Raw genomic sequence first — 25,161 nt, 5'->3', positions numbered from 1 at the left:
TATGTTCTTGATCAGTTGATAGCACATAGCTCCTATATGGTTGTTGCACAGCCTGGCAGGGACTGGTACTGACATCCTTTGTACTCAAACCCTAACAGTTCACATGGTCTTACAAGAAGTTTACACAATAACTCACAGTATACCTGAGGTTTGAACTGTCAAAATCAATTCTCTTATGTGCTGACAGTAATCGGCCTACCAGGACAGGGGTCATTTTCCAGGCTCTGTTTGCCACATCTGCTTTGGGCCTTGGGCTAATCAGCCACTGTTACATTGAATAGACAGTGATATAGAGGGAGAAGTCATTTACACGTGTACACCTCTGGATACACCAGGATACACTGATACATTTGTTTGATAGTGATTATAAATGTTTACAGGTGACTTAAAGAAACATCTCACTACTACATAAAATCATCTCATACTCAAAAATCAGAACACAAGAAAATGTACAGATGTTGTGAGCAGTTACAAATAGGAACTATTTTGTTCCAGATTGTACCTGTTAGCTGTATCACTGAAGGCAGCAGCATGTATTTACCTGTGACTGTGATAGATTGTGACCATTAGTGGCCCCCTTTTGCAGTTGAAACAAAATAGTAGTCATTGGTAGATGCATGCTGCCCTCTTATTTCCAGGAAAGACACATGGGTATTGAGTGTATCTGTTATGTATTTATTTATACTTTGTGGTGTTTTGAACATCACAAGCTGCAGAGAAAGGGTAGAAATCTGTACAGGTGCTATCTCCAGAACAATTACAGATTACAACAATACAATTTGCCTTGTGTTGAATTTTGTAGATAGCTTTGTCCTACAAAGATAGCCAGTAGAAAGAAGATAATTGCAGTACAATCTGACAAGCTATAGTGTTGATTCCTTCAAAAGTAATAATTTTCTCTGACTCGGACAACAAAATATTCAAGCTTGCAGCAGGAAAAATTGATCCTCTTTAATTCTTTTTCTTTCTTTTGTTGACACTCCATTGTTTTTGAAGCAAATGAATGCAATCTGCTGGTATAACACTGATACTATCCCCCGACGTCAATTGAATCTCCTGTAATAGGGTTACAATTAGGCTACTTCAGCAGGTCTGAAGTATCTTGACATGTCCCTTAGGTCATTGCTTTGTAAGTTGCGACTCACATATGTGCACTTTGAAGTTAAAGATTTGTCGCACAGGAGTTGTATCTTTTCGTGCCCAAAAATAGTTGCAGGAATATCCAGCATTGCTTGGTAACCATGGAAAAAAAAATCTGCCCACCAATTTAGCCTCAGAAAGATGAGAGTTTGTTCTCTGGTGCAATAGACAGCAAGCGCTCACTGCTATGAACTGTGCAGAGTAATGATTTGGCTGATGGATGAAGCCAACTGTGGGTTATGAAATGTGCCCTCTTCAAAAACCTGGGCCAAAAAAAATGGCATTGTCTGAATTTCCTCCCTTTTGAAGTGCACAACGTAGAAAAGGATGAAACAGAATACAGTATATGATGTGTTTGTCAGGGAGCTTCAGTGTGTCCCTTTGTGTTCTGGTTACGGTCCCAGCCTACATGTCACCAATTGGTTTGAAAGCCTTGGTAAGAAGTAGAGCACTACATTATTAACCCTTTGGATGAAAGGTACTCTGCTAGATCAATCACCTGTGACTGAGTTGCATCTATTATGACCCAGGTAAACAGCTGCACATTCAGTTGATATATTTTTACCTCATTAAAATCTCTTTCTTTGTCACCCTGGGATGAGGAATCTAAAATGGAGGGAAATTACCCCAGTGCAGGAGGGAGGGAGAGAGAGAGAGAGAGGCAAGACTCTCCTTGGCTGGCTAGTCAGTGTTGCTATGCTGTTGTAAGGAGTGAGAGAGAGAGGGAGGGAGTGAGTGAGGGAGGTGGGGAAGGAGTGGTGGGGGAGTCTGAAGGAGAGAGAGAGAGTGAGAGAGAGGCCTGGCAGACTGTGGGGGAGGCGGAGGCCTCATCTGCAGTGCTGTGTGCAGAAGGAGCGCTTAACAGCCTTTCAAAGGGTGTAGGGGAAGGGAGGCGAAGGGGTGGGGAATGGAGCTGGGGGAGGGGAGGAGGGGGAGAAAAAGGGAGTCAGGGCGTGAGGAAGGAGGAGGAGAAGAGTGGGGTGAGGGTGGATGAGAGGGGAGGGGAGGGGAGGGGGGAGCAGGGACAAGAGTAGGAGAGACAGAAAAAGGGGTGAGATGGCGCTGTAGAGACTGGCGCCCCCTGTAGGTGGAGGAAAGCATAAGAAAGGCCCCGGCCTGTGTGTGTAGTCAGACACAAAGGGGTGCAGGCTGCTCAGGCACATGTACTTAACAGAGGGAAAGCTAATTGGCTGAACCGGACATGGGTCACCTGACCTGCTGCCTCCACCTGAGGGGTGGTGCACAGAGGGTCGGCGGGAGAGACAGGCATGAGGAAGAGACAGAGCAGAGGTGAAAACGAGAGGGATAACTATTGTGGTGGAGTAGCTGATGGCGCCCCCTGTGGGAAGCTGGCAGGATCAGGCGTGCAAAAAGGGGAGGTGGGGGGGCAGGTTGGAGATAAATAATTACAATTTGGTTACTGTGCCAGTGGAAGTGACGCTCTGGATGTACCAAATTTCAGCATGTACTTAGCATCTTCTGAATATTACATGTCGCTAGAGGTCATCTGGATCGGGAAGCCACAAACTGGGACAATAACACCAGCAGAGATGCAGAAAGAAGAGGAGAGAGGGGGGGAGAAGGAGGAGGAGGAGGAGGAGGAGGAGGAGGTGGTGGAGGTGGGGAGACTAAAGAAAGGCCTTGCAGACTGCGGGGGAGACAAGAGGCCTCTTCTGCAGTGCTGGGTGATGGAGGTTGTGGGGGGTGGGGGTGGGGGGTGGAAGACTGGGGTGTGGGTGTGGGGAGACAGAGAGAGATGGTTGCAGACCGTGCCCACTGCTAGCGCCTCCTGCAGTTAGAACAGCCTCTCTGCACACACACACACACGTGCAAATGATTTGTGGAAAGAATATGCTGAGATTCACCAGCAGAAAAAAAAATGTGATGTTAACACATAAGAGAAGGTGTGTGTGAGATCTGAGGCCAGCTGTGAGCGAGGAAGAGAGAACTGTTAGACAAAGAGGAGGAGAACTGGAAATGGGAAAAGAACATAAGAGACAGACAGCAGGAAAAGGAGTCACAGGGCAGGAAGAAGGTGCTAGATTTCCTCACTTTGCAAAACAGCACTTACAGCACCGTCCTTGTGACCGTGAAGTGTGGGGTCAGAGGAGGAAATGTGGCTAAAGGAGCTATTATAAAAAATCTAATTACTGAATTAGCTTTGTGAACGTTAAACAATCCAGTGTCTAGTCCTGTGTGTACTCAGTTTCTCTGTCACAGCAGGCAGATGTGTGAAGGGAACAAGCACCAAAAACCCCAGTGAACACCACCCGCACTGAAGTGAAATCTGTGTTACAAAAACACAAGCTCTCCTTTAGAGACTAAACACCTCTCTCAGCCAGCCGTCTGGCTTTGAGTTACTTGAACTTACTTTATTCATATTAGGGAAGGAGGATGTGTTGTAAACATCCATTAATCCAACTTGTCAAAATGTGGATCAAACTTTCCAGGATGTTGCATGAGTTGGGCAACAGATATTCAGCTGGTGACATCATCAGGCAGATAGAGGGAAAGAGAGAGAGACCGAGTCGAATGAGGGACTGAAGGCACTGAGATCCTACAGTATGAAAGGATGTGCAGCTTTGGTGAGGTGGCTGTCAGTGTAGGTGGAAAGCAGATGTGTACACTGCATATTTTGCCAAAGGGCAGAGGGACTGTCTCCTGGGAGGTCAGTTATGCGGAAAACTGTATACAAAGTAAGAGAGGGAAATCAAATTGGGTGTTAGGGACAACTAACTACTGTCTCTTTTTTCTGAATGTATATATACATTTCTTTTTACATTTTTCTACTATGATTAACCAACATTAAGGAGAGGTCACTGATGTCAGAGGTCACTGATGACCAGCAGCTCCAGCAGAAAGACAGTAAAATATAGGTAAGTGTGTGCAGCTGACCTTATTACTAATATTTATATATCCGTGAATTCAGTGGAAAAACACGTTTGGCACCTCAGCTTCTGTCTAATGAACACTCCAAAGTCTGAAACCCTAAAAGTCATGAAGTTAACTTTTTTGATCTAAAGCTTATAAAACACAACAGTGGCATTCTGACTAAAAAATGAAATTCTATTTGTAAGTCATCACACAGTTTTAATGACTTAATTGTGGTCTTAAAGCTATTATAACAAGAAAGGATGACAATAACAATACATAATGGAACAATCAAAGAAAATATGTGCCATTATTTTGTCCTTTTAACACAAAATATCAGCCTTTGTTTACAGAAAAATGCTCAATTCCTACATCATAAGTCATATAGAACTGTCACTGAGCCCAGCAGTCATGACAGTTACTCTCATATTAGCTTTTCCCTCAAAACTGCAACAGAAAACACCATCTGGTGAAAAACAAAGCATCAGCAGATGTTTGTATCAGTTGCTAGAAAATAAAAAAGCTTAAAGAGAAACCATGGCTCCTAGTGAGCAAAGACGGAACTCATTTTCAACCTGAATGCCACAAAAAGTCATCTTTTCTATCTTATCTAGCATGCCGCAGAAATTGATGCACCAGCCTGCTTGCTCGGAATCTTGACCAAAAATGTAAAAGTAAATAAATAAATAAATTAAATATGAAATTCTGTAGTTTAAGTTAGTTTGTATGGCCCTAAATGCTTCTGTAATCTGCACTAACACTGTTCTTGAGTCCTATAGTTAGTACATTATTAAAAATGCATGACTTGGCTTTATAATAAAATTATATGTGGTCTTTGATTGCCCTAATAAAACTGTAATAACAGTTCCATCGATGGCTTAAAATGTGGCAGTTAGTACTTCCTTTTATGTCCTTTCTCTATGGTAATTGATCTTTAATAGCACTTAGTAGTAGTTTACTATCAGCTGAATTAAAAGGGACGCATGGGCATGAATACCCACTGATTGACCTTTAAATCTTACCCACAGTGCTTCCTGTGTATGCAGAGATATAATAAATAAAAACGTGGCAGATCAAACTGTCATTGCAGTCAGTTTGACATTGGAAAAAGCTCAGATGTTACTAATATCATTAGTATTCAAAGGTCTCCGCCAGCCATGACTGTCAGCAATCATAATAACAGCCTTCTGTAATCAAATTTAACTACCGCTTGTCATCTTCCATCACGGTCTGTCTGTAAATGTATTTAACTTTTAACGTACTCCATAGCAGTGCAGCTGCAGCTCTGTGTTCACTAAACTAAAGAGCTTGCACACTCAGGTCTTTCCTGTCATTCTAGTTACTGTAGTGTATATAAACATGCCACATTTTAAACACAATGGGAGGTTTTTAAAAGCAAGTAAGCTGCTTTGAGCTTGAACAAAAGCATCAGAGTTCATAATAAAAAAAGAATAATTATTTTTTTCTTTTCTTATGACAGCACAATATAGTATTGACTACATGAGATATTCTAGTATGACATACATGCATGTTTTACTTTATTCACTTTTTGGCAAGTGGTCCTTATTTGTTCTATAGCTTATGAAAAAACCTTGAACTTGACTGACTTTTGTAAACAATATTGTACAGTATGCCAGGTAGTTTATATACTGTGTATGGGAGAGACATTCAGCTCTAAGTGCCTGCAGACACTGGGCAGCCAGCCAGCAGCTGTAGGCTCGTATGACTTTTAACCAGAAGATGTCACTATACCATAAGAAACAATGTGCAGCCTGTCTTCGGAATGTTTTACGTGTTCTTTCTATGTTATAGCATACAACATTTCATTCATTGTAGGCCACAACTGTAGCAATATAAGTTGTTCAGGGACAGTTGTAAAGGGAAATTTAGGAATCTAGTGACATTAGAATTTTTAAATTTTCATACAAATTTTCCAAACTTAATACGGAAAGCTCATCGATATAAGTACGAGGCACATTTGGTGGCAGAGACACTCCTCTTTTATTTTTGTTAAATGTTTCTATAAAGAAAAATAACTGATATTTAAATCACTAAGAACTAGATAGACTGCCACTAAGTACTAAGGATAGCAATTATTATTTTTTAAATGAAACTGTAAAGGATTAAAATCTATAATTTTATATGAAATCTAATAAAAGGTTTTGCAAAACAGAAACTAAGGTTGAATCTTTAAAAAAAGTTTGAAATTAATATTTATCATTTTAATTTGGAATTTTGATGTTTTTTTAACATTTGTTTGCATTTGATTATGGCTAGAGAATGACTCTTATTTTGAAAAACCAGGACTGACTTTTATTTTGAAGTGTCGTGTCCTCAGCTCTCCAGGCACAGGGAGAGAGAGAGAGGGAGAGAGAGATCCAGGCAGAGGTAAACCAGACAGAACACAGTAGTGTTGTTACTGGCAGCGTCAAGTATGACGGGAGATAAGTTTATTAGCTGAGCTGGGCTGGTTGACAGCCGTCTTCACATTCTTTGGAGAGACCACTAAAAACCGACGGACGGCGAGAAGTGGCGGGACAGACTGTGAGGAATCACCCGGTGGGCGCACGGTGCTGTTTTTGGATACACGGCGGCGGCAGCAGCAGCAGCAGCAGCAGCAGGGCGACTCAGTGTGGCTGCTTTGGCGGCGGTCCCGCTGCTAGCGAAACATGAACAAAAATCACCGAGTGCCGAGCAGCCGTTCTCTGAGTGCCGTGGAGGTGAAGAGCAAGGTGCATATGGAGACTTATGTTTCAGTTTTACCCGCTGTGTCTGTAGCCCCAACTCTCTGCTGATTACTCTTGCTAATTTAGCCTGCTAAGTGGCTTGATAGCGGGTTATGATGTCGCACAAATGACACGGATTCACGAGCTAAAGCTTTACTAGCTAACTGATGCGTGTCTTTACAGTGTTTACCTTGTTATTAGCAAGCTTTACCATATTGAAGTCTTTTATATTAACTGTGGCGTAGTTGTATTTTGTAAGTTTCACGGCTAGCTGGTAAGTTTGAAGGTGGAGGTTTTGTCAGCTGACGGCGCAGTGTCACCTGTCACAGCCTCCTCCACCGCTCCCTCTGCTCATTTACCAAATATTGACTATAAGTTTGGGTCATGTTTTCAATTCAACATATCCTCACGGGAAGTTTACCAAAGTTTATCCCACGTCGGACGGGTATAGTTGCCTTCTTTTTGTATTATTTCCCCGTGTGTGTACAGGTGTCACTCGGCCTGCGACAGGCTGGTGGCTCCTTCCGCTTCCTGCCTTTGGCCTGATCACATACACACATTCAGGAATGCGGCCCTCAGGGTACATTTTACTGCACAAAACGAGCTCTTAGAATAATTTGCATGTGTTGACACGCACACTTTTTTTTATCTAACCACTTTACACAGATAAAATAGTTATTTGTTCCAGACTGAACAGTCCAGGACACACAGTCTCCTGGTGTAAGGGTCTTTATCTTTCCTTTTTACCCCAACCTTTAATTAATATAATTGTATTCTGCACTAAGATAACAACTGTCAAGGCTGGCAGTGAATTTCTATCTAGATCATCTTTTGTCAGCCCTGGGCAACAGTAACCACAACAACTGCTACTTCTCATCAACACCAACCAATGGGACATTGTGCTCCGTCTCAGCTACACAGTTGCCTAAAGATTAGGCATCTGCAGCCATTGATCCATTTTGACCACACTCATTACTCATAACCCAGCAATATGTTGCGTATGAATGCATCTCCGCTCATAACACACATGATCTTTTTATAGCTTGCATGGCAAACGCCCTGTAAGGCAGCCATTCAGTATTGACTGGACCACAAACACAGAGATGTGCACATCACAAAGTCTGCGTTAATTATTTATGACATGTGGTGTGTTAGCCCGGATGATAGACTCTTACATACAGACTACCCAGCTTTTGATAATATCCAGGCTACCAGAACAATGGCTAGTAGTCATAGTTATAAAGAGATATGTGTTGCAAGCCGATGGCCTTTGTTTATTTGTGTGTATTTATGTGAACATCTGTCTGCCCCATCCCAGTTTGGTGCAGAGTTTCGTCGGTTCTCTCTGGATCGGTCGAAGCCGGGCCGCTTTGATGAGTTCTATGGCCTCCTGCAACACGTTCATCGCATCCCCAATGTGGAGCTGTTGGTGGGGTATGCTGATGTGCACGGAGACCTTCTGCCCATTAACAATGACGACAACTACCACAAAGCCATCTCCACAGCCAACCCTCTACTCAGGCTGTTCTTGCAGAGAAAAGGTAAGCGCATCGGCAGGTCGGCACTGTTTTAATTTTTTAGTGGAAATACAAGCGAGGTTCTCTTTCTAGCTTTGAACAATACATTGTGCAAGTTCTGTGTACTTCATCCAGATGATCCAGAAAAGAGTTTTTATACATATCACCGTACCTTTCTTGTTATAGGTGATATTCTGTCTACATTTTTTCAGTATTTTCCACACACATACTACTAACTACTAACCCCCCTGTTCTCAAGCTCTTGTTTTCGAACCCTATTTATCAACCTGCCAAGTGGGACCTTATGTAATTAGGATTTCTTGTATTGTAGCAGCGCAGTCATATGGGAGAGTGTTTTACTTAAATGATTGCTATATAAATGAGGGTCATTTTTAACAAAGAGTGTATTATGCCGTACTCTCATTGTTTCTTACTTGTTACCAGTAATTATTCTACTAATTGGCTTCTTATTACTGTATGATTGACAGATGGCTTCTCTAAGGGAGGACGTTTTTTCATTAACATAGTTCTGTCAGAGTATACATTTATAATGCAATTTCTTATTTGCTTTTTAAATACATTCTTACTAATGACCTGTTGCATGTGGGGAGGAGACCTCAGGGTCTGCTGGCCCGGGGCAGGCTGGGCCATGCGCTCTGTTGTGTTTAAGCTGTCTCACTGTGCCATATGACCCTATAGAAGCTAAGCCACTTTGTCAGGAGGAGATTAGTGGGGTCACTGTGTAGCGCTGCATGGGACTGTGTTTCAATTACACGCTCCAGACACAAGCCCCACGCTGTGTTCACTGCTGCTCAAACACACACATGAAAAACCACAGGAAAACAACATGCAGGCAAGACACATCGAGCACACACACAGAAAGGAGCTAGAATTAAAACAGCGCACACACTTTACTAGAGCCACAACCCCCGACAGACCTTGTTGGCCCCAGACCATGGTTTCCCTCCTGATTTGTCAACCCCCCCCCCCCCTTCAACCGTACTGATGAGCACCAGTTGGTCCCAGCTTAAAAGGCTCTGCAGTGTGCGGATGCAGCAAATTGACAGCTTGTAGGTAATTTACATCTGCAGACACCAGTTATTAAACCTTGTGCTCTATAGTTGGGCTGAACTTCAAACCTTGTCAGCACTGAAAGCTTAAGCCTGCTTGTTTATCTAAGACATCTTCAGAATGTGACTGTTGTTTCACTGATGACAAGCTGATGACCTCGTTTTCTTCTCTTGGTCGTATCTGCACATATGACCATCAGACTAAATGATGCTTAACTTAAAACACACATGTTAAGAGTGGTACTCTTAACTCACACCTTTAGTCCCATTAGGCCACATGTTAGTATCTGCCTTTTTAGGACATGCCAATGGTAGAAGACTAGTGTGGTTATTATTTACGTTCTTTTTAAAGTGTGAAAATCCTGAGCTTGTGTTGGCCATAGACCTGATTAAGTCATCCAACCAAAAACACACAAAATAAGCTCCAAGACAAGGAGACTTAAAACGATCATTCTAGGGATTTAAGACTCATTCCACAAGCACTCATAAAGGTGGGTCAGTTCCAAACTCTTATCAGCAACAGAAAGCATAGCTGTGGGTCATGGGGTCACAGCTTGAGTTTTTAAGGTTATGCCACTAAAGCGGTTTGTTTTTAGTTCAGTACATCAGTCTTACAGTCACATTAGACTGCTACTATGTCCTTTGAGACTATAACTAAGTTATTATGTAAATGTCTTAGCTGGTCATTATTTGGACGTGATGAGATTAGTCATTATTGCATAAGAGCAGGACTTCAGACAAAGCAGCAGTGTGAGCCAAAGTTCTCTTCATCTCGGTCTTCATGGAATAGGAATCTTATTACACTGGTCTGGAAAATTTATTTGGACTTAATAAAAAATAGCACACTTTCAGTGATTGTACGCAGACCTTTCCAGGACCGTCTCAGTTTGATGTGCATGTTTTTAATAAAAAGTGTCCAGTCTCTGCACAGTTCATGTCTGTCATGAAGGTTATTTTTGGCACTACATTTTATTTGTCTGGATACAGGCTAAATGTAGCTTATGTTAGGTGCTCTGTGGGCTATGTTCATTCACTAAGCCTCTGGATGAAATGATGAATGTAAGGCTGTGAGTGTATGTTGTTGTGCTGTTATGGTCTGCTTGTTGGATAATGCCTACATTGTTGTTGCGTCCGCGTTGACGCTACATCACTGACCAGCCATTAAGGTCTTATTGTTCACTGCTGAGAAACAGGGTTTATGCCTGTGTGTAGACCAGTGGACTCATTTTTAAAAATGACTGGCACAGAGTCCGCTGGCTACAATGGCTTCAGTGCACACCAATACAGCAGCTCAGCAGCTCTGGGTTTCCCCTAACACCCCACTGACCGTTGAGCAGGCAGTGAGGTGTCCACTGTTTACTGGTTGTCATGGCACCACTGAAGAGGCCTGGATTAACAGTGCTGGGGTCTCTTAAAGGCTGATGGGAGTTGCAAAGCATGCTGGGAGCACTACTGCTGCAGTTAAAATTGCTATTGAGACATGTTCTGATGCTGTCAGAGTTGTTTATGTAACAGAAACCTTATACAAACCATCTGATTCAGAATCAATAAATAGACACAGGCAAAGCAGGACATTGTGGTTTATTAATCAAGAGTTATTAAACTACCTGGTGTAAGAGGAGAATGTTACAGCCATTACTCAGCTGCTGAAGGCAAAACCACTGACTAATGTTGATTCTAGTTTCTGTTTAATATGATATGATATGGTCATGCTTTTTTTCTCACAAGAATGTTTGCTGTGTTACTTATGCTGGTCAGAGACATCGTGTTTCTATTTGTTGTTAGTCATAATGTTTTTGTCTTCGGTCTTTGAATAGGAAATCTAAAACTTTACCAACAGAGTATATTATGATGGCAGCTGTGCATTATGAATGGTTTAGCACCAATAGTGTGAATGTGAAATGCAGTTAGTTATGTTGGTGTATGAACTTCTATTCAAAATAAATACTGCATTTGAGGTACAGTTTCTGAGCCAAGCCAACTGGCGGCGGTGCGATACGCCCAGGTTTATGTTTGGTTGGCTGTAAGCAACGCTATCAGAAAAGACGTTTCCAGGCTTTGACGCCTTGTTTGCATGTATCAGTCACCCAGAACGTCCTTTGTGTTTGTACACACAATTTAAAAGTATATCCCAGGTTGTCATCAGCAGCCTTTCAAGCAGTCTCTCTCAGGGCGTGTATTTGTTTTGTGATGTTGCTCACTGCTCATGCAGTTTCAGCCCTCCTACCTCTTAGTAGTGAGGTGGAGGGGGAAAAGGTACAGAGAGGAACAGGAATGCTTGTATCTGCTTAACCCAGCAGGGACTGCCTTAGTAATTGGTAACTAGTGTATGAGTCATTCAGACTGAGAAAAGGGAATACACTGTGAGAGTACGCGCACCTTGACCTACACTACAGAGTTCCACTGTACTGTTGGGTACATAGTGACACACATGGAGTATGGATGTGACATGTGAAAGAGGCTTAGAAGTTTAGATTGACAAAAAAGCAGTTGAAATAAAATGGACATTTTTATGCAGTGCAGATATGTTAAAATATACAGTATTGACAAGTACTGTGATATTTTAATATAGAATATGGATCATGGTCGTATTAGGTCATATTAAGGATACACATAATTGTGTAGATAATCTAAAAAATGTTTTAATTGTTTCTGTCTTCTTGTCATGAACCTTAATGCTGAATACTACCATCCATAAAAAAGAAAATGCTAACTATTAGTTCTTGCTACTACTGCAGTGCTAAAGAGGAGATGACGGGCAAATAAGACCTTACCCTCCCATGACAGTAGGGTTGGGCAATATTGGCAAAAAAATTAATCGCGATTAATTGCGGCATTTAGCCGATAACGATTAATTTGACGATTAATTGATTACAATTGCACTGAAAAACTGTGTTTTTGACTCTAAATCAGCACAGTGTTCTAGCATGATACCGACAAATCAGCAGTCAAGATAACTCCTTCATTCATTCGTTCTTAGTGATTAGTCACCAACCAAATGTTCTTATCTTCAGGTCACAGAGCAGTGCAGCATGTCAACATTAAAATTAAACAGGACAAATAAGTTCAGAAAAGTCACATCAGTGATTATTTCAAGTTAAGAAATGTGTCTGTGGAATGAACCTGTGGAATATGTCCCACACTAGTGCATGTTTTCATTAATACTGCAGATCAGCAGCAGAAAAAACAAACAAACAAACTAACCGGACAATATCACATTTAAATGTGTGTCTGTGCAAATCAACCTGCCTTTCTGCGTTCTTCCAGTGCTTAGTTTGGTCGTAAGGAGCACAATGACTAAACGTACCGCGGATTCTCGGCTGAGTGGAATTCTTTCCAATATCTGCTGGAGGAGACTTTGCTGTTGTAATGTTTTCCTATGTTGGAGTCCGTAAATAAAGATCGGAGTTCATTCCTTTGATACGAGCAAGAATCCAGTTTCTATGGCAACAACCAACGCTCCACGCGTCACCTAATGCATGTCGCAGCACTATATACAGCTGTAGCCGGCGTTGTGTCCTCATCACGCTTTCTTCGGCTTTCTTCGTGCTCTGGCTTATGGTGACAGACGTTGAACTTATGTTAGGAACGTGCTGCTCCGCATCATTTAACTTATTATTGTTATTGTGTGCGGTTGATGGTGAGAGTACGTCGCACACAAAAATGCGTCATCATGACGAGGCACTAATCGCCGTAATCGATAAGTGGCAAATATTAATCGGTGACAGTTTTTCTGACGATTAATTGCACACGATACGATTTTGCACAAGCCTACATGACAGATGTTTCAACTGGACCTATTTAGACCTTGGTAGTTGGTAGGTAACACCCGCCTTCATGAAATGCATATTACAAAGAAGCTTTTCCCCAGAAAATTCTATCATGATAATATTGTTAATATTGGATTGAGATGAAAGGATTGAAGCATGAGAGAGGAATCCTGGCAGGTGTAAAGGATGTCATCTCTCCAAGCAGCACAGGAAAGATCTTCAGAAGTTTCACAGTCTGTGAAAATAATAGAAATCAGACACCCCTGCTTTGGATCTTAATTTGTTCCACAGATCATGAATTATTCCCTAGGATGCTATAAGTAATGAGTGAGGGAACTGTGGATTCATAGCACTGGAGGAGGAATGTGTGGAGGAGCAACATATCTTAGGCCTAATAAGAGGGATGGAGGGATGAAAGGGACAGAGAGTAAACACTACTAAAGAGGGAGTAATGTATAAGGCATTGTTCAGGAAAGGCATGTAATTAGAGATGTGGGGAGACGAGAGGGAGGTAGTGTAAGTGCGATAGGAATGCAACAAGAGGTAGAGAGTGAGTGAGGCAGAAAGCAGGATAGTGGGAATAGTATCAGTGAGGGAGGAATGCAGAGTGAGGCCCGAGCTGGGGAGGGTGGAGAGAGTGAGAAAGAAATAAAGAGAGGAAGAGGAGGGGAAGGGGCGGGGGGCATTTTGGGTGGAATGTGGCCAGCTTCTGATCACGTCTGCTGACTAGATTAAACAGGACAGCAGGCCAGACTGGACCCTGGGCTCCACAGCATGGCTCAATCAACAAGGGGTCTAGATGGAGAGAAAGAGAGTAGTGCAGGATGGCAAGGGGAGCAAGAGACGAGAGAGAGAAAGAAACCAAAGAAACCAAAAGCTTTCTTACTACCCTTTGAACACCACCTAAAGGCACTTTTTATGCATGCTGTGAGAAGATGGAGGGAAGCTTGTGTGGAAGGAAGAGTATGGGGAGACAGTGGGAGTCCAGCTTCTGTGCTGTAAGAAATCCTTAGCTCAGAGCTGGATAATGAAGATGACTGTATAGAGGGGTGGGAAGGAAACAAGGGCAAAGCTCTGAAAAAAATGACTGCATGAGAAATATGAAAGACATCACTATTGAATAAGATGCAGTGAGGTGAAGGGAAGGGTGAGGATGAGGCATCAGGAAAACTGGCAGCACTGAAAAGCAAGAAACATGGCAGTGTGATGGAAAGAGGGACAACAGCTTCTCACACACATGCTATTAAAGGTAAATCCCTCATACTGTTTGGAGATTTGAGCTGATTTCTAAAGTCCCATTTCACTGGGATAAAAAAACACAAGTAGATCCACTAATATCTTTTTTTTGTCTACAATGGGGAAAGATACAATCAGCGTTTACTCTCTGGGTTCAATGAGTCTGCAGTAGTCGCAGGTGCTTGTTGGCTGCAGACATAATGCTCAGATGAGAGCCCTCTGTCTAAAGCAACTCTATCTGTAAATGTAGTGACTCCGTGCCTTCTCAGCCACAAATCCCAAATGTCACCATTGTAGCAGGGCTGGAATATTGTTCATTCAGGGTTGATAGTCACAGTGTCTCATGCTGCATTGTAAAACCCAGGTTTTATTGGCAAAACACTTGTAAAAGGATATAAGACACTGCACACAGTGATGGGATGGGTGATTACTGCTAAAAAATGTGTATGTACACTGTCACAGATGAAAATCATCATATACTCTAAAAGACGTTATCTTTTTTCATTTTGTAAGCAATCGGATGGTTTGTTTTGTTTTGTTTTTAATTAAAATGCATTCCTTCTGTTCCCTGGACTCAACACTGCAGCAATATTGATGTGAGGCATGATAACTGATATGCTTATCTGTGAATTTCTTTCAGAAAACCATTCCAGCATATTTACCCTGGCCAGCTGCGCTCCACAGTCCGCAGGCTCCAACATGCAGCGCTTACACACAGTTGCTTAACTACTGTCACTGTTTGTGCTTTATTTACTTTTCAGAGTCTTTGCACTTTTACAAAGCAGTTAAAGACTGATAGTAAAGGGCAGGTTCACATTTTTAGCATATCTTAAAACAACAAGTCCATATGTACATTGGAAGTGTTTGAAATAAGCCAGGATACTGTATTGTGGCTTGCCAAGGTAGAAGATAGGTGTTTTATCATTTACTATTTCTCCAATGTTTCGTGTCAGTAAACTGCTTTTCATTAGCTAGCTGTCTTGGCAGAAAGAAAAAGTCTGTCTGCGTCGACAGATCTAACTGCAGGCCAGGGTTGGCCGTGTTGTCTTTCAGAGTCTGATGCTGAAAGCAGGAAAGACCCAGAAGCTAAGAGTGACAGGGTTGTAAGGCCAGAATTGGTGTCTCCTAGTCCTCCTAGACTACGCAACTGCTCCTCTTCTCCTTCCTTCCCAGTGCCTCCTTCCCCCCTTTCCATCTTGAGGCGAGGGCTGCACATAAGCCTGGGTTTATCGGACCCAGATCTTGACACCTCATCTCAGACTTGTTCCTGTAACCCAGCACTGAAACCAACTTCCCCAAACAACCTTTCCCTGTCACCTTACCTGCCCTGTCCCAAGATGAAATCCAGCCTCAGCCCAAGACACATTCCTGCTCCTAGCTACTCTGAACTGTATTCCTACTGTAACCAGTTCAGGACCTGGTCTTGTTCGTCTACCAGGCTATACTTCTACAAAGGGACTGACTGTGAGCTGAGGCTGATTTTCAAGTAGTTTTGGCTTTAAAAATGGTAACCTTGAGAAGAATACATGAGACAAGGGTGGAGACAAAAACAGCTCATAAGTGACAGATTGAGTGAAGGTAATGGAGGCATTGCGGGAAGGGAGATGTGTTTTTGTCAGCACAAAATAAATTGATGGACTTGCATCATACTGCAGTGGCAAGACAGAAGCACAGAGAACAGGTGCTGTACATGAGTGTAGACTGGCAAATAAAATGCATTATGCACATTAATAAGCTGTATTTATTGTACACTGCATTCTGCTAAATTAAAACCTCCACAGTGTAGATTTTAGTTTGGTGTTTTTGATAAATGGTTTCTGTCAAACCGGGGTAATAAAGCAGGACTGATGAGTGTGATGAAGAATTCATGGCTGAGATTATATGAGGAGGTCTAGGAGCGGGCTAATGTTCATGACCAAAGTCTTTTGAATAATAGATTTAATACGTAATTCCTCAAATTGTCAGCTTAATTACACACCAAGGCTTCTTTCCTTTGCTCACACCTCTGCATGTCTCCACAGTGACTTCCTTTCCCTAATGCCTCACTCATATCAGTACACTGTGGTACTTCAGTCTTGTATTATACTCCCTCCTTTTCTCTCAGCACTCTCTCTTTGACCTCTCTCCTTCCATTTCTCTCTCCTTCTCTTATCAGCAGCATTAAGGCACTTTTATCTGGGCTGTGCCAGGGAGGTATGCTCACCACACCAAGAATAGCAACCCTCCGGGAATTCACTCCTTTGAAAGTATTTTTTATTCTTTTCTTTTTTTTATCTATCTCTCTGTATCTCTCTCTGTCTTCAGTTCTAATTCTGTCGCTCCTTTCTTTTTGTTTTGCATCACACCAGCTTTTTTCTTTCTCCTCATTTACACAAGTTCTCACTGACACACACACACCCCCCGCCTCCCTCCTGTTCTTGTATCGTTCCGTGTCAGGAACATCGTGGCACAGGCTCTGTGGTTAACATCCAGGCTTGTCATCAACAAACCTGACTGTTTCCAGAACACGCCAGCCTTCAACTGCTCATCTTTTGCATTGTGTTTTTTGTTATCTGGTCCTTGAGACGTGTCATGTTTAGAGAATGTAAACTGGGTCCATGGACAGGAGTTGTCATTCATCATAAACAATTAGAAACCGACCTTTTGCTTTTAGCTGGTGCTCTTTTGTGCTTTTTTTGATTGCACTAAAAAATACTATATGTAATTTAATAAGTCCTCAGTTGTCAAACAGTCAAAAAGGAGAGGTGATATGACACAGGGGTAAACTTGACCTTGTCCCTATGTTTAAATTCTTTGCATCACTATTTACCAGCTGGATCAGTAATTAAAACATGGAGGCAATAGTTATAAATGCAGTAGTAATGTAAAGTAAAATAAAGTAAAGTAATGATAATAGCTATGGTTAGGACTGCGTAGCTCTTTCCTGGTCTTGTTATGTCACCTAGACACAGTATCAGGTTTCCCTGACGCGGCACCCAGGACAACCAGCACCAGGAAGTAATGGATTGTTGGTGTCATCCTTGTCGTCAGGGATCATTATGCGCTGAGGGAAGAGTCATCTTGTATCTTCATTATTGTAGTACGGTGTAACCAGGTATGTAGTAGGTACCGAAGAAGTGGCTGTAATACGAGTACATTTCTTTTATACTCATTGGTGTCAATGAGGATAAGTTGTGCCAATGGCTATGGCGTGCTCTGAATGCCAGCCCATCCCACTTATTCTGCGCCATTAACACTGGCTCTTTTAGTAGCCAGAGTCCAAAGTTGGAGCAGGATGCATCTAGAGAGTGCGAAGAATAGAGCACTGGGGGGAAATGTGTGTTCAAGCAATGCGTGCCACTTCACACAAGTGGTTTCCTCTCCTTGGGCAGAGATGTCACAGTCCTTTCAGTGTCAAGACGGAGATGCATTAGTTGTTCACCTCGTGTGTGTGTGTGTGTGTGTGTGTGTGTGTGTGTGCTACATACTACAGAGGGGAGTGACTAAGCATCACTGCGTGTGTCCTCACTTGTGACCATGTGTTGCTGGGTTGTCATTTTCTCCTCCACTGCTTTGCTTCCTTAGCTATTCACTGACTCCATTCACAGTGTGGGAAATCAAAGCAGCCACAGCATAGCTGGAATACCTAACCTGTTCAAGTACAGCGCTGCTCATCACATCTTTTATTCAGTTTGTGTATTATATCGGAAGTATGAAAACGTTTTGGCAGGGGTATTATGTGTCATGGTCTGAGTAGGAGAGAGACTTACTTTAAGCTCATAATACAGTTCACCAATTCAGTAGTGCACTTAAGTAAACCTGGGGTACTAAATATGAAATAAAAATAGTGCCCCTAACTTGAAGTACACATTCCCTGAAGGGCATCTTAGTTTGTAGTCCTTTCATGTGTAATTGTAGGCATGTCTGTGGAGGCTTTTATATTTCTAAAAGGTGCAAATGTACGCATGCCTGGCTAGTATCATTTTGCATCTTTTATTGTCGTACATCATGGAAAATGTGACTAAGACTTTCTCAAATAGCTTTTTTGGGCTTTGGCAGCAGTCAACAGAGGATATTTGGAGCCCACACCCATACAGCTGATGTCTTTGGCACCATGTCTGTCCTGCAACAGCATTATAGTGTGACATTTACTGCTCTGTCGTGAGTGTGGGATGTCGGCATCAGATCGGATCAGATGATACAGAATATAGTTTCACATTTGTCTTAGTTGTTAAAAGGCATTAAACATAAAAATGAATTTCCAGATCATGGAATTGAAAACCAAATGCAGCAAGATTGGAGCTTTTCTATGCAGGTTTAAAACGAAAGTAGTAAAGTTGGAAAGATAGACTGTTTAGTTGCAGGAGTGAACCCTGGCTGGACTTCACAACGTCCTCATTTACCTGTGTTGTTGAGTTGTAAATGTTTCCATTAGAGTTTCAGCAGCAGCTCACTTCTGTCTCTTTCTCTATATACCTCTGATTGTTAATCATTAGCCAAATCAGTTGCATACCTGCATGTACTCTGACTGCAGCATACCACAGTGAAGTGTTTACCAAACACAGAGGGAATAAAAGTGTTCATAAAAGTGTTAAAAAGACAAACAGAAAGTTACCTCTAGATTGCCTGGATAAGGCAATGGGCAAATGGGTTTAAGCCTAATTCTTCTACAGGTCTACACATTTTATATCAACAGGAATATTGTTTGTAGTATTGCTGGGCTATTGTTATTCTCCTGTTTAGTGTGTTCATAAAAAAGTGGAAACAAAATAAGGTCATTCGAACAAATGAGGAACAGTGTGTTTAAATAGTGACTTGCCTATAGGCTTTGAAAGCCAATTAGACTGAGAGCTTTGCCTGTGTCCTTTGATGAGCTAGAATGTAACTATGGTTTTTTTCAGGGTATTGAGTATCTGCTGTTCATTAGGGCTCTGGCATCATCACTAAGCAGAGTCAAACCTCCTAGTGTGTGTGCCTGTGCGTGTTTGTGTGTGCTTATAAATTAATGCTTGCTTGTGCTTACTTGGCGATGCTGCATATGTTGTTTACAGATGCTTGCAGGACAGTGTACAGCATTTGACACTTGGACAGCATCTCTCTGCAGCTGTGTGTGTGTGTGGCCTTGAGGGACCGTCACATTCTCTCCCCTCAACAATATTGTCAGGTGTTTCTTTTCATGCTGCTGCAGATGGAGGGATGATTTAGATGAAAAGAAGTCTAGAAAGAGTGAAATGAGATGTGGATCTTCACTTCCTCCCATGCATGAATGCACTGCAAGAACAGCTCTTGTCGGCAACGGAGGGCAAAGTGTGTGTGTGCGAGTGCTTTTCAAGCACCTGCACGGCCTTTTGTAGTGTAACACTTCCCTTTAGAGTTAACAGGAACATGGGTTGGATAATAAAACTTTTGCATTTTCATCTATTGTTGCTTTACTTCTTCCTCATGGCTGATAATGTCAGGGCTGACAAAGATATAATAAGTGTGTATACACTAAACTTGTGCCTCATGGGAACTGAAACATGAGACTGTCGCTCTTTCTCGAGACAATCGATCCTTTGTTTTGGTTTTGGGGATGGAGAGGGGAGTGTCGGGGTGCGTACCTGTCAGAACCTGAGAGCCAGACTCATTATCTGCCACCTGAGTGGATATGTTCCCAGATTACTCACATACACACTCAGAGGGTAGAACAATGTGCGGGGGGGGGGAGAAGTGTTCAGGGCTTTATTTATAGAGCACTTTCATCTAAAAACAGAGTTTACAAAGTGCTGTCAAAACACCAGGAAATTGGAAAAGATGAAAAAGTTAGAGACTAGAAGAGATTAAAAATAACACCAGCAATGAAGACGTGCAGTAACAGTATGAAATTTGAAAGTATGTTAATGTTTAGCTGCTAATATTATGCTGGTTAGCTATTCGAGAGCCAAGGTTCAGTTTTTCCGTCAGCTCTGCTTTACTATCAGCCATGTTGGGTTAAAGTCTATAGTAGCTATCAGAGGTGGAATGTAGCAAAATATTTGTACTTTCTTACTGTAATTAAGTATATTTTTCTGTATATATGCTTTATAGGACTGTCACTTGCTTCCTGTCCTTTGCAGCTAACCTTATGGATGCAGAGCCTCCACTGAACTGAGCCACCCGTAGGCGTATTTTAAAGACATGTTAGAGGGCCCAAAAAAGTAGATATACCAGTGCATTCCTTGCCTGCCACCACCTTTTGATAAGTCATTGTGTGTGGTTAAAACTTTTACTTAGTAGGATTGTTGATGTAGCACTTCTACTTTTAGTTAAGTATATATTTTGCTAGTTATTTGTACTTTTACTTACGTACCAAGCTTCAGTACTTCCTCCACCACTGGTAGCTATACAATGCACACACTCCTTTCTCAGAGTGCATACAACAAAGTACAAGGTTTGACTCATGCAGTTAAAATGTGATAATGTTCTTTGCTTCACATTTGACCTCTTTCAAGTCGTGTCAAATCAGAAAGGTGTAGATTAACTTGTAAGGGTGGATAGAGACACTGATATCATCTAGCTACACCCGTTTCCACATTAAATTATAGCAGAAAAACAACGCTGGTATATGATAACTGCAGCAAGGTGTTAGTTGTTTCTACAGTTAATTTCGTGAGTTTGAAATGGTCGGGTGGCACCTCACCTTCTGCTACATAGCCAAGATAGCAACCATTGAAGGTGAGAAGTGTCCATCGCTTCGTACTTTTTATGAGTATCAAGCAGCAGGACTTAAAGCAGTCACTGCCCTGTCACATAGCTGCCATTAAACCACAGCTTGTCATTTTAACACCATTAAACAAAAATATATTAAAAATCAAAGGGAGTCCACTTTTAAACGGCTGTTTTCTTCTGTTTCTTTTCTTCATGCTGAGCTAACTTGAGATAATAATATCTCTAACTCTTGGCAAAAGAAGCAAATAAGCATATTTATGGCACGAACCATATGCTCATTAAATCTATAATGCACCATATGCACCTGCATGGCAGTATGAAGCATATGTAGGCTAATTTGTGGGTAGCTGCATATCATAAAGTGCTGATGGAGGACTAAGAGCTGGAGTGAGCGCCCAGTTATCAGCTCTAGCATTTTGCATCAGTACGACCTGAGGGGAGCTGTGGGGATCTGCGTCGTTTGTGTGTTCAGCACAGACACCCTGCAGCGATGCCTCAGGCTGAGAGCGAGAGATTATTCATTCTCCTAAACTAAATGATGCAACAGCATGTCAGTCTGAATAACAGTTTGATGTGTAATGAGCCCAGTGTGACATCAATGGAAAATTAACCAGCTTTTGTAAACGTACTTTTGTTTTTTCTCTTCCTCTCCTTTCCTGCAACATCTTTATCTTCCTCTTCTTCACTTCTCATTTTTTAACTTCCTTTGTCTTTCATTTTGCAGAGGAAGCTGATTACTCGACATTTGGCACCGACTCGCTGACCAGGAAGAAAAACACTGTGCTTTCGGCAGTTCTTCTGCGGCCTGACACGAACAGGAAAAAACCGCCGGTGATCATCAGCCTCCCTAGAGACTTCCGCCCTGTATCCTCCATCATCGACGTGGACATCCTTCCAGAAACGCACAGACGCGTTCGCTTGTACAAACACGGCCAAGAAAAACCTCTGGGATTCTATATCCGTGATGGCTCCAGTGTCCGGGTCACTCAACAGGGCCTAGAAAAGGTTCCAGGCATCTTCATCTCCCGTATGGTTCCTGGCGGGCTGGCCGAGAGCACCGGCCTACTGGCGGTCAACGATGAGGTGCTTGAGGTAAACGGCATCGAAGTGGCTGGAAAGTCTCTGGATCAGGTGACAGACATGATGATCGCCAACAGCCATAACCTCATCATCACTGTCAAGCCTGCCAACCAGCGGAACAATGTAGTTCGCAGTGGAGGAGGAGGAGCGGCCTCAGGGAGTTCAGGACGCTCTTCGGACAGTGGCGCCAGCTACTACGGTTACGCACCTCATGGTGGGGGTAGCGCCGCGGCCTCGATGCCATCACACATTATCCAGAACTTCCCTGTTGGGGAGCTGGAGAGCGACGAAGACGATGAGGACCTGGTGATCGAGGCAGGAGGCGAGGCTGAACCCATCAGACGTGTCCCTTCCAACTACAGCATGCCCTCGCTGCCTCGCTACGAGCCACACCTGAACCTCCGCACCACTTCTGCCACCTCCGCCCTTTCCATCAACGCCAACGGGACCCTACCTGCCAGTGGATCACTAAACAACAGCAATGCCACTTTGACCACGCCGTCCCCCGACAGAGCAATGGATAGGCGAAATCTAGAGGAGGATGGAACTGTTATAACACTGTAGAATTAACACTGGAGACCAGAGAGACAAACACCTCCACGCATGCTCGTGCGGGGAGGAGTGGGGGAAGATATGGACCAGCAAATCAAACATGGGAACATCCAGTTCATCATACAGCGACTGAACCTGAGAAGCACAAATATGTGTACATATAAATCTCAAACATTATCGTACGTCCTAACATTTACAGCCCTTGCTTTGCTCCTTTGCATGCCAATGATCACGCATGTGTGCCATAATGGTGACCCCACCACACACACACACAGACACACACTCTCCTTTTTTTACTTCAGAACCACTAGCAGCACTTGTTTTTAACCTCACACCTCACTCAGCTTCCAAAAGAGGGCAGAGAGAAGACACCTATGGGTGGACTAACACACGCTCTGAGGCAGGATTTCAAGAATTTATCAGCAATCTCTGGTTGTTATTTGCCCTGACACCGACCACTGCACCACACTGCAACTCCACAGGCCACTACAGCACACAACTGATCAACAATAAGGGTATGAGTCAGAGCAATCAGGCGCAAGCTATCTAATATAACTGCTGTTTTTACTTGAGGATAAACCCCCCACCCTACCCCAAACAAAAAAAAAAAGAAAGTCTGAAAATTTTTATGCTGGCTAAGATGCTTTTAAGCATTAATTGCTGATAAAAGGTTTTGATTCTTCAGGACAACTTTTAAAAGCCCTTTACTATGAAGCCCATGTTTCATGTTGTTTGACTTGTTATTTTCATGTTCTTTTATTAATAATACTTCAGAGGTATCTGTCCAGTTTCAGTTTGACCAATTGGAAAATGTGCTTCCTTGGAAAAAAAACAACTTTTAGAATTCTTTTTCTTCATATTGCACTCCTTCTTTTCATGACAAGGGCTATTTCCCCTGCTGCATGTGTACAAATGACAAAAATGTGAATGTGTGTTTTTTTTTCCGTCTTGTTTCCTCTCTCTCTGTTCTTTCTGGACCATGACTCACTAAATCTGATCTCTGATCACATTTTAATTACATATGAAGTGTCCTCTTCAGTATTCTTCTTTTTTGTATTACTCTCTCATCAAATCAAACTCCTATGATAGAATGTAACACAACAATTACATTGAGAATCACTACTAAATGGTTGAACTGTAACACTGAACTGTAACACAGCAGTGAATTGAAAGGAGTGGCTCTGGTGAGATGAATTGATTGAGTCATATTGAAACTACCGATTCGTGTTCTATATTTGATAAAGGTGAGGCAGCCTGCCTTGTGAACTGTCATGGCTCTGACCTGGTTCCATCGCTGTAATGAACTTCTCAACAAAAACAGGATTAACATATTAAACCCAAATCTGATCTCCTGGCCTGACATTTGGGAAGCTTTTTATGGGGTTTACACCACTCATGTAACTGATCACACACGGAGGTAATTCTGTGGCAGTTTTGCTTCCTGCTCATGAAGCAGGTCCATAACATTTATTGGAAGCATACTGTATATCCATTACCACTACTGCACACTGCTGCTACTAACGGCCTTTCCGAAGTGAGAGCAGATGGTCTATTATTTCCCTTATTGATTTTCAGCATTTGCTCTCCGGTTTAAAGTGCTAACCCTGGCTTCAGTATGGACTTTACCTCACACATGGTCGTTTTCAATCATGTTTGTTAGCTTCATCTAACAAACTACATTCATGCAGATCACGCTAACTAATTTGCAGCTCTGTTTATTGTCTTATGAGCCTATTACACGATGAATATCTATGACTGGAACACCGACATCACACTCTTACATGTATAAGGTACTGTCTTTATGGTGCAGCATTCCATTCCCATCATTAAACACAGTGACGAATCGTACTCCGAATGGAAGACTTTTAGAAATCATTAATTTATTTCTCTAACTTTACCTTTACAGGACACTGGGATTGTAACTACAGCAACATTTTTTTTATTTATTCTCTAATCATGATGTGTGCATATTTTCTTTCTTATACACATTTTATGACTTTATTTTTTATAACATGTTTATTTGCAATTGTTGTTGTTTTGGTCATAAATCTCACGGTACAGTAGATTTTATTGCCCATTAGAGATGATTTCAGTAGCTGATTTTTACTTTTCTGGCTAAAGCAATAAGAGGATCTGTGCAAAGCATTGTTTTCATACTGTGAATTGTCAGTTTTATTATTTGGGAGAGAAACTTATTAGCACAACCTCAAAACAGGCTAAATGTTTGTTTTTTTTTTTTACATGATTTTTGCTTGCCAGATAAATCCTATGGTATAGATTTGTAATGAAGATTGTCAGTATTTTCATATCGATATATAATGTACATTTTTATCACAATAAATAAAAATGTTTTAAGATTCAACTGGAGATGTATGAATAAATAGATGTACACATGTGACTGCTGATTGGAGGAGCTGGATAAAATAAACTAATATGTAGCAATATTTATGTCTGGTTGCTGTGAGTGTGTGAAGGGCTGTGAGGTGTAGAGTTTACTGTAAATTGCAGAGTAATCATCTGCAAATTATTTAAA

At 42.0% G+C, this 25,161-nt stretch overlaps 1 protein-coding gene across 1 annotated transcript; it reads left to right on the top strand.

Moving 5' to 3' along the window:
- The first annotated feature begins 6,370 nt into the window (after positions 1-6,370).
- Positions 6,371-25,072, top strand: pard6b (par-6 partitioning defective 6 homolog beta (C. elegans)). Its single transcript, XM_028410374.1, has 3 exons — positions 6,371-6,743; positions 8,056-8,278; positions 21,721-25,072. The coding sequence occupies exons 1-3, from the start codon at positions 6,681-6,683 to the stop codon at positions 22,638-22,640; spliced, it is 1,206 nt and encodes a 401-aa protein (XP_028266175.1). The 5' UTR covers positions 6,371-6,680; the 3' UTR covers positions 22,641-25,072.
- Positions 25,073-25,161: the final 89 nt, after the last annotated feature.

The sequence above is a fragment of the Parambassis ranga genome, chromosome 7 (assembly GCF_900634625.1).
Source record: "Parambassis ranga chromosome 7, fParRan2.1, whole genome shotgun sequence".
Taxonomy (NCBI): Eukaryota; Metazoa; Chordata; class Actinopteri; family Ambassidae; genus Parambassis; species Parambassis ranga.
This window is presented reverse-complemented; position numbering and strand designations above follow the sequence as displayed.

Excerpts from the sequence above, each read along its gene's own strand:
- pard6b (XM_028410374.1), top strand. The coding sequence starts at position 6,681 with ATGAACAAAAATCACCGAGTGCCGAGCAGCCGTTCTCTGAGTGCCGTG. Across the intron at positions 6,744-8,055 it reads CCGTGGAGGTGAAGAGCAAG|TTTGGTGCAGAGTTTCGTCG; the intron begins GTGCATATGGAG and ends GCCCCATCCCAG. Across the intron at positions 8,279-21,720 it reads GCTGTTCTTGCAGAGAAAAG|AGGAAGCTGATTACTCGACA; the intron begins GTAAGCGCATCG and ends TTCATTTTGCAG.